Below are 15119 nucleotides of genomic sequence, written 5' to 3'. Positions count from 1 at the left end.
CAAGGCCCCAAATCTTTCACCTTTCATTTCCGTTCATGCTGTAGGCTAAATAATGCCCCATCCTAACCCCAGGAACCTGTGAATACATTATCTCACATGGTAAAAAGGACTTTGCAGGTGTGATTAAACTAAGGATCTTGAGGTGGGGAGCTGATCCTGGATTATTATCCAGGTGGGCCCAACCTAATCACAAGGGTCTTATAAAATGGAGGCAGGAGGATCAGAGTCAGAGAGAGAGGTTGGAGGAGGCTCTTTGAAGATGGAGGAAGGAGCTATAAGTCAAGGAGTGCCAGCAGCCTCTAGAAGCTGGAAAAAGCAAGGAAATGGATTCTTCCCTGGACCCTCCAGAAGGACCAATCCTGCGAATACCTTTTATCCCAGGGAGACCCACTTCAGACTTCTAACCCTGAGAACTGTAAGATAATAAATTTGTGCGGTTTTAAGCCACAAAGTTTATGGCCATTTGTTACAGCAGCAGTAGGAAACTAACACAGCCTGCAAAGTGGTTAGTCCTTTCTTGGATACTCTCTGTGATCTGGGCACTCTGCAAGAACCAAGAGATACAGCACCAAACAAGATCCCTGCCCTCGGAGAATTTACAGTCATAGCATAGACAGCTATTAACTAATTATCAATCAATTAATTATAGGATTGACTTACAGTTATCATGAACTTCTAATATGAGAGTGAGCTCTGAGGGCTTAACAAAAGGGCCTTACCTTACCTTGTGGAGGGGGGCCAGCAAAAGGTTCCCTGAAGATGTGATGTTTAAGCAGATCTCTAAGCTTTGAGCAGGAACTAGCTAGGCCAAGAAAAAGCAAAAACTGATCAAGGCAGTGCAAAGGCCCTGAGGCAGGAAGCAGCTTGAGATTAAAAGGTAGCCAGTGATGAGCAGAGCACCCAGAGAGACAAGAAGCAGGCTAGACGGGGTTGGACTGGGCTCCCTCCAAGCCCCTGATATAGGGGTCTCTCCCATCAGTTCAGCTGCCTCTCCAGGAAGGTACGTATTCAGAGCTCTTGCATGAAGACTTTCAGGATCTGAGCTAATCGTCATCATCAGCTAGGGGACAAAAGAGAGAGAGAGCCTGGCAAACCCTGTAGAGGCCCAGGATCCCATGACCCCAGAAATAGAGGGTGTCCGGGCAGGTTGAGACCTCTCAGAAGGGAGAATCAGCCGTCTGGCCAAGTCAATCAGGGAGGGGCAGGAAGAGGTAAGTGCTGATTCCCCAGATAAGCCCTTGCAGGAATGACAAAAATGTCAGATGCCAGAGGCAACTGGCGGGGGTGCAGACAGCTGGAGCCAAATCAGAAGGAAGCTGCCACCTTCTCCCCAAAGGCCCTGGCGCCTCCGGGGGCCAGCAGGGCTGCAGGGTCAGCAGGCAACCTGCAGCAGGGCCAGATTCCAGAAGGTACTCTCTGGGGAAGAGGGAAGCCTGAGCCTTTCACAATGGCTCCAAGCAAAGAAGCCCCTCTGCCGGGCCTCCTGCGTGCTAGGAACTGGGGGACTTCTCAGCAAACGTCACACAGTCCCTGACCTTCCAGAATGTGGAAGGGGGAGGGGACCAGACCCTTTCAAAGACGTAAAATGTTTCAGCTGCAAACTGCAGCCAGGCATGGGTGCAAACAACACCACACACACACACACACACACACACACACACACACACACACACACGCGCGCGCGCGCGCGCGCGCGCGCATCAAACATCCATCCTCCTGCAAGTGTTGGTGCCCCCAGGCTTGTTCAGAGGGTGGACTCAGGCTGGAGGGAGCTGCAAAGGTGGGGGCCCTCGGCCAGGGAGCAGGTTGCGCTGAGTAATAATGAGCCTGCATATTTAATAAACACATTTCCTCATTTGATCTCAGCCCAATCCTATTAGTTTCAGGTTACTTGTGAGGCGTTGAGTCAATGAAGGGAAGCGCTGGCCTGACTGTGGGTCCCCCGGTCCCTTCTCCCCCATCCTGGGGCCACACAGGGTCCCCTCAGCTGTCACACTCCCGGGACACAAAGCTCCTCAGAACTCCTCAGCCTCTGACTCACCACGGGCATCTCAGGACCCCAGACCCTCCAACCCGCTGCCCAGTCATATTTTGAGGGCGACCCTCTGTGTTCATCCAGTGCCCCACCCCACCCAGTGGTGGAAGCTCTGCTGGGAGAGAGGACCAGCCCCCATCCCTCACTCTTGGCCTTGAAAACCTGAGCAGGCTCTCAGGGATTCCGAAACCCTGACAGGACCCTCCCTTCTGTGTTTCTCTGGCTCCTCCACAGCACCAGGGTGGGCAACTGCAGGGCGAGGTTGCAAATGACCCCAGCCAGAGGTCCTTTGCAAAAGGCAGAGGGCACCATAACTGCTGAGGCATTTAACCTTGACCCACTAGGCCAGCGTTTCCCAGAGCACCGCGTCTGGAACACCAACCAACACGCTCCCCAGAAACGGATCCAGTGGTCCCAGATATCTGCGAAACTCCTCTTTTCCCCAAGCTTTGCAAGGTCCATCATCACACTGGCCACTCTGGGAAAGCCTTTATCATTTCATGGGGCTACATAGAGTGTCTACTAGATACTGTTCTAAGCCCTTTATGAAGATTAACTCACCGAAGCCCCAGAACGACCTGAGGAAGTAAACCCACGCCCATTTTACATATGAGACCGAGGCACAGAGAAGTCAGGTGGTTCGCTCAGGGCCACCCAGAGCGGGGATTCAGACCCAGACCGCCTGGCTCCAGAGCCTGGTCTTCACACCCTCCCTCTTTCTTAAGGAAACCCTTGAGCTTGGTTCACGAGCATTTCCCAGGCTGCTTCTCATAACTTCCATTAACACCTGACGGAACAAGCTTGGCAACATCGTTACACGCAGCAGGGGAGCTGGCAAAGGTCAGCAGTCAGCTGGCCAGCTCTGACCTTCCCGCCCATCACTCCGGACGCAGCTGGGGGTAGGGCAGACAGAGGCCCAGAAGGTGGGAGCCCCCACCTCTTGCCCAAGTGTTACAGAATTAACCTGGACTGGGTCCAGCTTCTTTCAAGGTGGTCTTGTCCAGGCCACCAAAGAAACATGTAGACCCTGGTTTCAGGGAGGCAGGGAAAGGAAGCCCAGGCAAGGAAGCTGGGGACCCCTGACTCTTCAGAGAGGAGAACAGCGCGCCGTGTGTCTCCTTCCATAGGATCTGCTTCAGGGTTCCTGAAAATCCTCTAACAGTTAGTTATTGTTACTCTATTCCCCTGCTCCAGGCAGAGCTGGTCTGGGTCCAGCTTGCACGCTCTCGAAGCAGCAGTGAAGTGTCGGACCAGTTCAAGCCAAGAGAAGCCTGCAGCCGTGTTCTTATTGCCATAGGAATTGTTTCTCTGGGAATGGATTTTAAAATAACAGAGAAGCTGAGGGGGGAGAGGTAAGCCAGAGGAAGGGCGAAGAGATTCAGAAAACCCTGGGGCCTTAAGAAAAGGCCTCACCAGATATTTACATCGAGGCCATTCCATGTGATTTTCCACCCAATCCTACTTCAAAGGAAGAAGCAGGACCCCCTAAAGCGGGTGGCCTCTGTGGCTCCCCTAAATGTGGCTTCCAGGGCTGGCCTGGTGGGGGGTGGAGCACAGAGAAGGACCTCACTCCAGGACCTCTTAGAAGGACAGAACTGCCCGGGGGGCAGAGGCCACCCCCTCGGCTTCCCAGAGGACAGAGGTCAAGGCACTTGTTCACTCACTTGCTCAAAAAGCAACCACGGAACACCTGATACGCGCAAGCCTGCGCTAGATGTTAAAAATACAAGTATTTTACAAAAATACAAGGTGCATGAACACCACGCTTTGTTGCCTTTTCAAAGCTGAGAAAACACTGGGGAGTCTTTGCAAGGTTCCAGGAAGCAAAACAGCCAGCTTCTGGCATCCCACAGGCACTGGGAAAGTCCAGGAGCCCCAGGCTGCAACCTGTTCTGGCCTGTCCGTGGTCCAGCAAGTGGCCAGATGCTGCCAACTGCACAGACTCTGAGCGCTCATCACTCGGCGGCTCCATCCCCACTGCCCCAGCCGTTTCAGGGTTCCTGACACTGCCTGTTAGCTGCCTCCCTCCTCTGGCCCCATCTCCTCCATACCAGTAACGCTGACACAGGACCCACTGTGACCAAGCCTCGACCCAAAGCCCAAGCTCCTTAGGGCTGGCAGAAAAGGGGCTTCACCCTCAGGGTCCGAAGGCCCCACCTGCCCCACACTCGCAGCCCTTGGTCCAGCCACTCTGAACCCAAATGCACAAACCATAAATGTCAGACACCGTCACGCCTCCCAGCCCTTACACAGCTGTCCTGTCCACCTGAAATGCCCCCCCCAGTCACTGCAGAGAACATCCCCCCTCACCCTACAAGACCCACTTCAAACGTGATTCCTCTAGAAAGGCCTTGGCATGTAGCCTTGGTCCACCAGGCCAGCGTTTCCCAAGGTATGGAGTCTGGAACATCATCCCAACAAAAGGATTCCACAGCCTCATGTGTTTGCAAACCCCCCCTTCTTGGCAATCTTTGCAAGGTTAGCACACTGTACACCACAAGCACGAACAGAATGTTTAGTACATATTTCTCTAAGCAATTTATTAATTTTAACTCATCTAAGCCTAGAATAACCTTATGAAGTAGACCATCCCCATTTTACAGAGGAGAAAACCGAGGCACAAAGACACGCCAAACTCCCACATACCTAACTCCCCTAAACAGGTACTTGTTCATACATCCCTTGCCTACCTGGCCCACTTTGCACACGTTTGTGTCACAGCAAATTCCACACTTGCTCCTGGGTCTTCCCCAACCAGCCCCTGAGCTCATCAAGGGCAGAGGCTGAGTCTGAATCAGCAATCATCTCACTATCCCCAGCACCAAGCATGCAGTAGGTGCTTGTAGTAACTTCCTGAATGTAAGGCTCCAGGGAACATGGATCCAGTGGCAGGGAAAAGGCCCACAGGTTGGGGGTGGGGTGGGGTGGGGTGGGGTGGAAAGGGGATCATTCACCCCCCTGGAGTTTACAGAGAACCCCTCCCATTCAGGGCTCAGGGCAGAACACCCCTTCCCCCATGGTTCAGCCCCCAGCTTCAGCCTACAACCGACCGACAGCGGGATCGGAAAAGGTTGGGTGGTTAAATGCCCAGCCTGGATAAGCTCACATGTCCAAGAGGCAGGGGTGGATGGCGGGAAGCCCAGGCTCAGGGCACAGGCCCGGCTCATGCACTCATGTCTCAGGTGGGCCCGTCAGGGCCATGCTAGGGACAAAACAGGTAGGAGAAATGATTCCATCTGCGGGGAAGGAGAGCAGGAAGTGAGTTCTCGGTACAAAAACCACAAGCAATCACAGATACAGGAGGCGCAGGGAGCTGCCCACAGAGACGGGAGCAGAGCAGTCCAGGAAGACTTCCTGAAGGAGGGGGTGTGTGACTGCCCCCAGAAGAGGGTGGATCCGAGGTATGGGGTGGGGAGCGGACAGGCCAAGCACCTCAGCTCAGCAGAAAGAACAAGAAAGAGGTTTCGGAGTCAGAGTCTAGAGAACCAGGCAGGGGAACTGGGGTGATGGGGCCAGAAAACCCCTGAATTCCCCCAGGGCACGGGGTCTCCCACTGCAGGTCTTAAGCCAGAGGGGCTGTGGAATCAATTTTCTGAGTCTTGGCAAGCACTTTTTTATGAACTAGATAGAGTACCATAAAAAAGTAAGTATCACATATGGTAATAGTAAGCATGATTCTGTGAAACTTATTTCAGGGGTATGTGTGTGTGCATTTGGGGGTGTGTGTGGGAGTGTGTGTATGTGTGTGTAAGTGCGCACGCATGGACTCAGGCATCATATAAAAGGTATTTCCTACTATGGGTCATGATGAAAGAATCTCAAAAAATTCTGTTCTCCACGCAGTGCTTCCTAAACCTGGTGGCATCCAAAAACAAAAACCCGCTTGGGGAGGTCATTAAATACAGCTCTCCAGGACCTAGACTTCCTGAGTCATGTGTGGGTCTGGATACCCAATTCTTTAATCACCCCAGTTCATCGTGATGAGCCAGTCAGCACCCTGCTGTATCTAAGACCAGCTAAATAATCTGTGGGACTCATGGCAAACTGAAGTTAAGGGACCCCTCATTCAAAAAGCTGGGTCATTAAAGATAGTAAAATACAAAGTGTTTTCCTCTCTTCTGGGGTCTCTGCCTCTCTGTCTCTCTCGACCTGTCATTTGTTTAGTGTTTCATGCATGCTCCCTCGTGCACAGGGATCTCTGGGGGGCAAGTGCAGACCCCTCCCTGCAACCCCACGGTGTGTAAGTGCGTGTGCCACCCTTCCCACCAGCCAGCAGGCTGAAGCACAGCGCCCCGGTCCAGAGCAGGAAGTGAAGCCAGGCGTAACCCCTTCCCAGGGGCCCACTGTCGTACGACGGATGGGCAACGCTTCAGGGTATTGCAATCTGTCCCCAGGACACACTAGGATCGGTGTGGCCAGAGGCTCTCTCCTGCTGAGTCACCCTTTGAGCACACACCCTGAGCACTGCCAGCCCAGGGCGGGGACTGCAGCTGCCATGTCCCACTCCAGGGTGGCACGGGGTGCAGACACCCAATCCCAGCCCTCTCTGAGCCCACACCCAGGCTCCAGCCAGAGGCAGAGGGTGGCAGCGGGCACTGGGCAGGGGTGGAGAGCGGGAGGCCAGGTGGACCTGGGGTGCCAGAGGGGTGGGGAGTGAGTAGCGGAGAACCCACCCCAGGGAGGCGGTAGGAGGTGGTGAGAGGTGGGTCATGGTCAAAGCTGAGGGTCAATCTCCTGGTGCCCCATGGTCCCATCGGACTTCACTTACAAAGCACACATTTAAGAATGAGAGTATCGAGAATTTGGAGATGGTGAGCGCAAAGCATTAAACTCCAAGCGTGGACCCTGCTGAGCATTGCGCCCTGGCCTCTGCACTGGTCAAATGGCCCTGCCTGGGAAGCCGGGGGTGGGGATGGAGAGGCTGGACCAGGAAGAACAGGGAGGAAATAGCGCGGTCCAGCACTGTCATCATAGCAGGGATCAGACCCTTTCCAAACCTGACTCCCAGAGAATTTCTCAACGGAAAACCGTAAGCAGTAGCAAGTTCTGAAATCCATCCCATCATTTCTTAGAATAGTCTGAAAATGGGTAAATACCCCAACGTCAGGCCAGAATATAGCTGTGCTTCTAAAACAGCACGAGCAAGTCCCTGGGAGCCACCCTGAAGCCTCCTTCCCCAAAGCTCCCCGTCATCTCCGAAAGGGGTCTTTACATCCACGCAGAGTATGTGACCCGTGCCACTGGGACTGCAAAGTGACCCCCGTGGGACCCACATCCGCTCTGGATTCAGGGCCTTCGTGGGTCCTTGGTGGATGCCATCCGGTTCACTCCACACAACCGACAGAGCCTGACTCTCTTCTGGGCCCTGGGCTGGGTCGCAAACAGGCAGGTGATTGTCCCACCTGGCGCTCACAGTCTAACGGGGGATGTGGCAGGGAGGACACGGGAAGGGAACATCTGGACACAGCTTAGCTCTGTCACCACGACGCAGCCTTCTTTGACCGTGGACATCTGGGGAAAGGCTGTCCAACTTTTGAGGATTCAGGGCACACGTGTCCTTGCTCCATCCCCAAGACTCATTCCACATCCCCCCAGAACTGCCTTAAACCTGGGCGAGAGGAGCCCCATCCTGGGCACTGAGGTTTCAAGGACCCCAATCTGGGCCCTCTCCAGCCACACCACACCCCACAGGGCGAGGAGACCATGGGGCCGAGGGGACGTGACCCTCCAGAGACCACAGCCCCCCTTATGGAGCAAAGGTGGGTACCCAGGGGCCTGGAACTCCCTCCCCAAACAGCTGGGCACACTCAAGCAGGAGGTACGGCCAAGTGGCAGTTGTCAGGGTAAGGAGAGGGAGTTCTGGGCTGGACTAGAGTGTCCACAGGGTGTGGGTGAGGCCTGACCAGGGCGAGGTATCTGGCAGGACACGGAGGGAAGGGGAAGGTGGCTCTTCCTGCACCACCAAGTTCCCACACAAAATTCATGGAGGCAAGACTTCTAAACCTGAGCCTCGACCCCCACCCCCAGGTCACGAGAAGGGTGTGTTTGTCAAGGTCAATGACAGAATTTATTTTATTTAACAGTCCATAAGCTTGAATTATATCTTTTAAATATTTAGACATACACTGTGTGGGCTTCCCTCTGTACCCTTGCCCCAGACCCCTCAAATGTGAGGAGTGGGTCGGGCTGGCAGGTGGTATAGGCCAGGGAAGGCCGCTCTCATCCCCACAAGGCTATTTTGACCCAGCATCATTGAAGTGTCATCTTCAAATGTATCCCAAGAAAATCCTGCTGATGGGAATACAAAATGGTGTAACTTCTATGGCGGGAAATTTGACACTACCTGGCAGAATTACGTGTGCATTTACCTTTTCACTCAGAAAATCCGCTTTAAAAAAATGCATCCTAAAGATTCATTTGCAAAAATATGAAATGAATAACTCACAAGGCTATTTATTATGGCATTACACGTGACACAAAAGGTTAGAACAACACGATGTCTATCAGTAGGGGACTTGCTGAAAAAACTACAGTCATTGGCACCACCGAGAACTACAGAGCTACAAAAATGAATACAGGAGGGCATTCCCTGGAGGTCCAGTTGTTAGGACTCAGCGCTTTCCATTCAGGGGCCCGGGTTAGATCCCTGGTCGCGGAACTAAGATCTCGCAAGCCACAGGGCGTGGCCAAAAAAAAAAAAAAAATGAATGCCAGAGATGAACATTCTGGTGATGGCTGGACAACCCTCTGAATGTATTTAATATCACCAAACTGTACACTTAAAGATGGTTAAGATGGTAAGCTTTATGTGTATTTTCACCACAAATTTTTAAATCGTGAAAAACAAAATAAATGCAGACGCTATCTATGCCCTGATCTAGAGCAAGCTCCACAGTACAATGTGAGACAAAAAAAGCCAAGTGCAGAAGAACAGTGCTACTAGTACAGCACCTCTGCATAAGAAGAAAAGGAAGGGATAAACAACAAGGTTCTACTGTATAGCGCAGGGAACTATAGTCAATATCCTGTGATACACCACCATGAAAGGAATATAAAAAAGAATGATGTATATGTATACATACATATGAATCGCTTTGCTGTACAGCAGAAATTAACACATTGTAAATCAACTAAACTTCAATAACTTCTTTTTAAAAAGAAAGAAGACACATTTGCGAAATGAAACAATGGAAAGATAAATCAAAAATGAATTCAAAACATGATTCCCTACAAATAGTAGATAAGCGAGAAATTATTTATGCAAGTATTCCAGTAATTAAATGAAAAAGAAATGTCAGAATTAGAATAGGACCGCTTTGTAACCCTTAATGAAATAATGACCTAGGCAGTGATCATCAACACCTGTTAACACCACAAGAGGAGAGATGACAAGATGTTGTGTGATTCCTGATATGATTCTTTTTTTTTTTTTTTTCCCGGTATGCGGGCCTCTCACTGCTGTGGCCTCTCCTGTTGCGGAGCGCAGGCTCCGGACGCGCAGGCTCAGCGGCCATGGATCATGGGCCCAGCCGCTCCATGGCATGTGGGATCTTCCCGGACGGGGGCACGAACCTGTGTCCCCTGCATCGGCAGGCAGACTCTCAACCACTGCGCCACCAGGGAAGCCCCCTGATATGATTCTTAATGGAAGAATGCTACACAACCATAGAGGTAATTTTGCCCAAACAAATAATAATAATAAGGAGGAGGAGAAGGAACCAAAATCCAATCGAGCCTCCCTATCCAATTTCCAATTTTCTGGACACACTGAGGACAGGGGAACACGTTAACAGGCACCATGAGGATATAATCAAACAAATCCTGAACAAGGAAAACGCTATCAAAGCCTAGTTTCTTCAAAACAAATTGCAAAGTAAAGAGAGCAAAGAAGGAGGGAACCTATAGGCAGTGGTATTCTGGTGAAGGTTTGACACCCAGCTCTCCAGGAAAAAATTGTCATGCTCTCCCATATTAGTCAGCTCAGGCTTTCATAACAAAACACCAGAGACTGGGTGACTTAGGCACCAGACATTTATTTCTCAGATCTGGAGGCTGGAAAGTCCAAGATCAAGGCTGATTTAGTTCCTGGTGAGGACCATCTCTTTGGCTTGCACACAGCAGAGTTCTCTCTGTGTCTTCACATGGGAAGGAGAGAGAGAAAAGGTGCCCTGGTCTCTCTTCCTCTTCTTATAAGGGCACAAATCCCATCATGGGGACCCCACCTTCATGATTTCATCTAAACCTTCATCTTCATAATTACCTCCCAAAGGCCCCACCTCTAAATACCATCACATTGAGAGTCAGGGTTTCAACATATGAATTGCGGGATGGAGGGAATATAAGCGTTCAATCCATAACACCTCCAGATATGATATAACACGATCCACTGGACCAACTATAAAGCGTTCTTGTTCTCCCCCACCACCATCAAAAAAAAAAAGATCCTAAATCTAATCAAACATTTACACCTAATCTCTAACATAGAAGAGATACAGGGCATAGAGGATCCAATTATTTACACCACTGGGAAGCAGTCAGGCAAATCTAGAACCTGGGATTCTACAGGACAACTGGCCTTCTTCACCAAGTCAATGGCAGGGGGAAAAGCCTTCTTTTATTAGTTTTTTAAAAGTATTTATTTGTTTGGCTGCGCCGGGTCTTAGTTGCGGCACACAGGATCTTTAGTTGCAGCATGCAGTATCTAGTTCCCTGACCAGGGATCAAACCCAGGCCCCCTGCCCTGGGAGTGCAGAATCTGAACCACTGGACCACCAGGGAGGTCCCTGGAAATGCTTTCTTTTAAAGGAGAGGACTCTCCCACAATGAAAAAGACTAAAGAGACACAACAACAAATAAGTGGACAGGAAGTTGAAGGTCAAAAAGCAGTGAAGATGGCTGGGCCGTGGGGAGCCTTCCCCCTGCCACCACTTGCCAGAGCAGAGAATCCTAAAGCGTCTAAGAATTCCTCATTTGAACTTGGCTTTCCAGGTCACTGTGAAGGTATTACTCATCAAGGTTAGAGGATAAGACCTACTTATTTAACCATCCGTTAGCTTGATTCATAACCTGTAGATATTCAGCCATGTAGTATGTGGTCTCTCTTTGTTCTCATGCCTCGGGTCCTGTACAGAAGGAATAGGTTTATGGAATGCGTGCCACTCTTCAGGGCAGAAGCACAAAGCAACTCTGTCCCTCATCCCCTGTCCCACGAACACGCCCTCTGGATGTATTCATTCCTTCCTCTGCTTAAAATCCAGGCAGGTCCCACCACTCTTCTGGTTTCTCTTAGAAGAACATTCCCACTCCAAGAATATTAACTTTTATCCAAATTAAAACCTCTCCATCAACAGCTGGGAGATGTGCACCCCAGATGGGGTGCAGGGCCCCCTTTCTGGTTCTCACTCCTCGTGCCCGGAAGACTCGCTGCTATGTTGGACCCTTTAGGGTTGGATACAGATATGAGGAGCAGACAACAGACAACACTTCTAATCACCATCTGTGAAAGGGAGGGAGGGAATGATCGGGGGAGGGAGGCGGGGAGAAGAGTGAGATATACATCCATTAAAGAGTTTCACCAATGTGTTATCCTTATACTGGGAAGTTCTTCTGGAGCACAAGGCTCCATCCTTGTGCAACCCTGCTGGTCAATTAACGTTACACTTCCCTTTAGCTTTTATTTGGCATCTAAACAGCACTGTGGATGACAAAAGTCATGAGTGGCCCAAACACAGGGCTGCAAGATTCTACTGGAAACAGGCCTCTAAGGAATTGGAGTCCTCTTCTTTTTGCCAAAATAGCTTCATCAGAGGGGCCCACCCTGGGCTTGTGATGGAGGTGACCAGAGCAGAGGATCCCTGGGCAAAGCAAGATGCCCCCAGCACGTGTTAGACACAGACACCCAGCCCAGGAAGGTAGGTACAGGTACACACACATACACACACACACACACACACACACACACACACAGAAAGGAGAAGACAAACTGCCAACAGGAGCAATAACCATGAAATAAAACCATTTGTCAAGAAACAGCCCTATAGCCCTGCCCATCAGCTGGAACCAAGCCACTGTAAACACATGTATGGAGCCAAGCAGAGGCCAAAGCTGTGAAGAACCCTGTGCCAAACGCCGTCCCCAAGGCTTCCGCTTCTGGAGCGAATAACACACAGGAACATGTGACACCAGGCCAGCTCCAGCCCATAACTTGCCCGGACCCGAATCAGGTGCCTGCAGCGCCCACGCAGGGCTTTGCATGGAAGGGCTCAGGTACAGTCCGGAACACCCTTCTCAAGCATCTGGAACCCGCCCCAAGTCCTAACACCTCCCAATATGCTATTCAGAAATCCATTTTCCACAAATTCATCCAGATCCTCCCTGAACCTAATTATACCTTCTCCCTGCTCCCGGCCTGGTAGAAAGAGCTCTGGAAGATTACACTTGTTTGGGCCTCTTTTTATTTGTGCTAAAACTATCCTTTCCAAGTGTCTCTGGAGTCCCCAAGTTCCAGCCCACCGAACGCCAGAACCCCCGTCCCCATTCACTGGCTCCCTTCATGGACTTCCCCTCTGGCCCCTCTCTGCATGCAGAGTCCAGGCTGCAGGAGCCTCCACCCCCCACCCCACCCCCACTCCCAGCCCCCAACACACACACACTTTTGAATTACAAAAGTAATACGTGAATAGACCCTCCTTGTAAAACATGCAAACAAGACACAAGCAAACAGAGGGAAAAAATGGGAGTCCTCTTTCACTCCCCCCTAGTCCAGCCCCAGGTCTCTCCCTATAGGTAACTGACAAAAATGGTTTCTACCAACTGTTTTCCTGGATATATATAGATAGATAGAGAGATAGATATCTGGATATAGATCGAATTTTTTTTCATAAGTGAGATCATGCTATACATATCATTCTGCGATTTGAGAAGCTGAGTTTTTAAAATATGCTCCTATGGAAGCGTGCAGAGTCCACACTACTGTGGGTGTTTGGAGAGTAATACTAATAGGAGCCTGGGAGAAGTACTTCCAAACAAAATGAAGGAAATAAAATTGCATGCAAAATTTTCCTGAAGCACTTTAAATGCTCTTCTGAGAACCGCCTTATCCAGCCATTAAGTGTACCGCTCTTCTCAACACAAAATATCCCTGTCTCCTTGATACAAGACTTCATCTTGGTAGCCCTCCCTAGCTTGGTAAACACCATGGAGGACAGAAGAACTGGGACCTTATGGAGCAAGGTTTATGGACCTTGCTCCATAAACGATAAGCAGAGTGGGGCCATAGAAAGCACAGGATTTGGAGAAAGAAGACAAGAGGTGAGCCCTGAGTTGCCACCGAATTTGGGGACCTCTCTCTGAGCCTCAGTTTCCTCCGTTAAAGGAAAGATAATACTCTAATAGCTAACCCTGGGGTGGTGTTAGGATCAAAAGAGATGGATGCTACCAATGCATGTTGTGTGTTCTAGAAGGCTATTACAGCCGTGTGAGTCGTAATTACTATTAAATGGGAAAAGCTAAATTCGAATGAGTTACGCAGACAGGGATTGGGCAACTTTTTCTTTAGTACTTAACGCGTTTTCTGGGGAAATTCAACCACGGATTGAGAAGTTGCTGCCCTAACCGTCCTGGGGTGGCCAGGGCGCCACCTGCCGGCGGAGGAGGAGGCGGCGGGTGGGTCCGGGCACCGCGGGCTCCGTGACCCTGCTCCCTCTCCGACCCCACCACGGACTCATGCGATTGGAGCCGGCACCACGTTCCCAGGTGGCTGGGGAGCCGCAGCCGAGGCTCCTCCGCGGGCCCAGACCCAAAGACCGGACGGAATCGCCCCTCCGGTGTCCCTGGCGGCCGGCGTGAGAGTAGGGGGCCCGGATGCAAGGCCTTGGCATCGCGGGAACCTGCTCCCCAACACAAAGCCCCGGCCGCGCAGGTGAGCTCGGCGGAGCCACGTGAGCCGGTAAACGTCCAGGAACCGAGCCACCGAGCCCCAGCCAGCCACGGTCACCCCTTCGCGCGCCCCCGCCGCAGGTCTGAGCCACCTCCACCCGGATTCGGGAGCCGAAGGGGCGAAGGTTGGGAGAGCAAGGGAAGGAAGTGGGGGTGGGCGCGGCCAGAGACCACCGCAGTCCCAGCCCCGCACCTTCAGTCTCTCCGCCCCGAGCCCCCAGCCCCCACTGTCTGTGCCCCGATCACCCCGCGTCCCCAGCCCCCCCAGTCCTCGACCGCCCCACGCCCCCAGCCCCCAATCCCACCTTCCCAAGCCCCAAACCCCGCCCCCGCGCCCCCAGCCCCAGACGGCCCCGAGACCCGGCAGCCTGCGCCCCCAACCCCCAATCCCAAGATCCCAAGCCCCAAACCCCACCTCCCCTCGCCCCCAGCCCCGGGCTGCCGCGCGCCCCCAGTTCCCGCCGCCCCCAGCTACTCACCGGCGGCTCCCGTAGCCGCTGCCGGGAGAGCCGGAGCCCTGCTCAGGATAGCCGTGCTGCTGCAGGGCTGCGGCCGGGAAGGGGTAGAGGAAGCCGGTGGCCAGCGCCGACCCGCAGAGGCAGCAGCACGCCCAGGGCAGAAGCAGAGCCAGCTTCATCTTGCGCGGCCGCCCGCGGGGACCCGGAGTCCCGGGCGGGAGGACAGTCGGGAGCGCACCGACGGCCGGACCGAACCCGCGGCCCCCGCCGGGAGCCGAGAGAGCGCGCCGGTGAGCGAGCGGAGCCCAGGTCCGAGCTGGAAATGTCTGGGGGGCGCCCACGCCTCTCAGGGCCGCCTTTTCAAATTCGGCGAGGTGGGCTCTGCGCCGTCAAAGGGGGCGTGGGGCTTTCTCATTAACCCTCGGCGGTCCGGGGCCGAGGAGGCGGCAGTGGCGGCAGAGCTGGGGTTCCTCCTCCGCTGGGGGTCCGGGGAGCCGCGCGCCCCGAAAGCCAGGTCTTGTGCCTGGGTCCCCAAACACACGCTCTTTAGAACCTTCCCAACCAAACCCTCTTCGGGTCGCAAGTGCTTACGGAGCACCCACTCTGTGTCTGGCAAGTTCACCTGGGCAATGTTGTTTAATCCCCACAGCACTGCTCTCTATATAAGGTGATGCCGTTCCATTTTTCAG

At 52.6% G+C, this 15119-nt stretch overlaps 1 protein-coding gene across 4 annotated transcripts in view; it reads right to left on the bottom strand.

The window, feature by feature from the left end:
* The window catches only part of COL26A1 (collagen type XXVI alpha 1 chain), a 168829-nt gene extending 154146 nt beyond the window's left edge, over nt 1-14683 (bottom strand). For 3 of the 4 annotated variants that reach the window (XM_089895746.1, XM_030763701.2, XM_022587987.2), the window contains exon 1: nt 14452-14658. In XM_089895746.1, the coding sequence (XP_089751872.1) occupies nt 14452-14609 (158 nt within the window). In that variant the 5' untranslated portion in view covers nt 14610-14658. Of the gene's footprint in view, nt 1-14451 lie in introns of all 4 variants that reach the window. The other variant, XM_089895745.1, reaches the window with a different exon arrangement.
* Between the last annotated feature and the right edge of the window lie 436 nt (nt 14684-15119).

This window comes from Delphinapterus leucas, chromosome 15 (assembly GCF_059928025.1).
Source record: "Delphinapterus leucas isolate spDelLeu-1000000601 "Yukka" chromosome 15, BTC_Dleu_Yukka2, whole genome shotgun sequence".
Taxonomy (NCBI): domain Eukaryota; kingdom Metazoa; phylum Chordata; class Mammalia; order Artiodactyla; family Monodontidae; genus Delphinapterus; species Delphinapterus leucas.
Note: the sequence above shows the minus strand (reverse complement) of the source record. Positions and strands in the feature narration are given on the sequence as shown.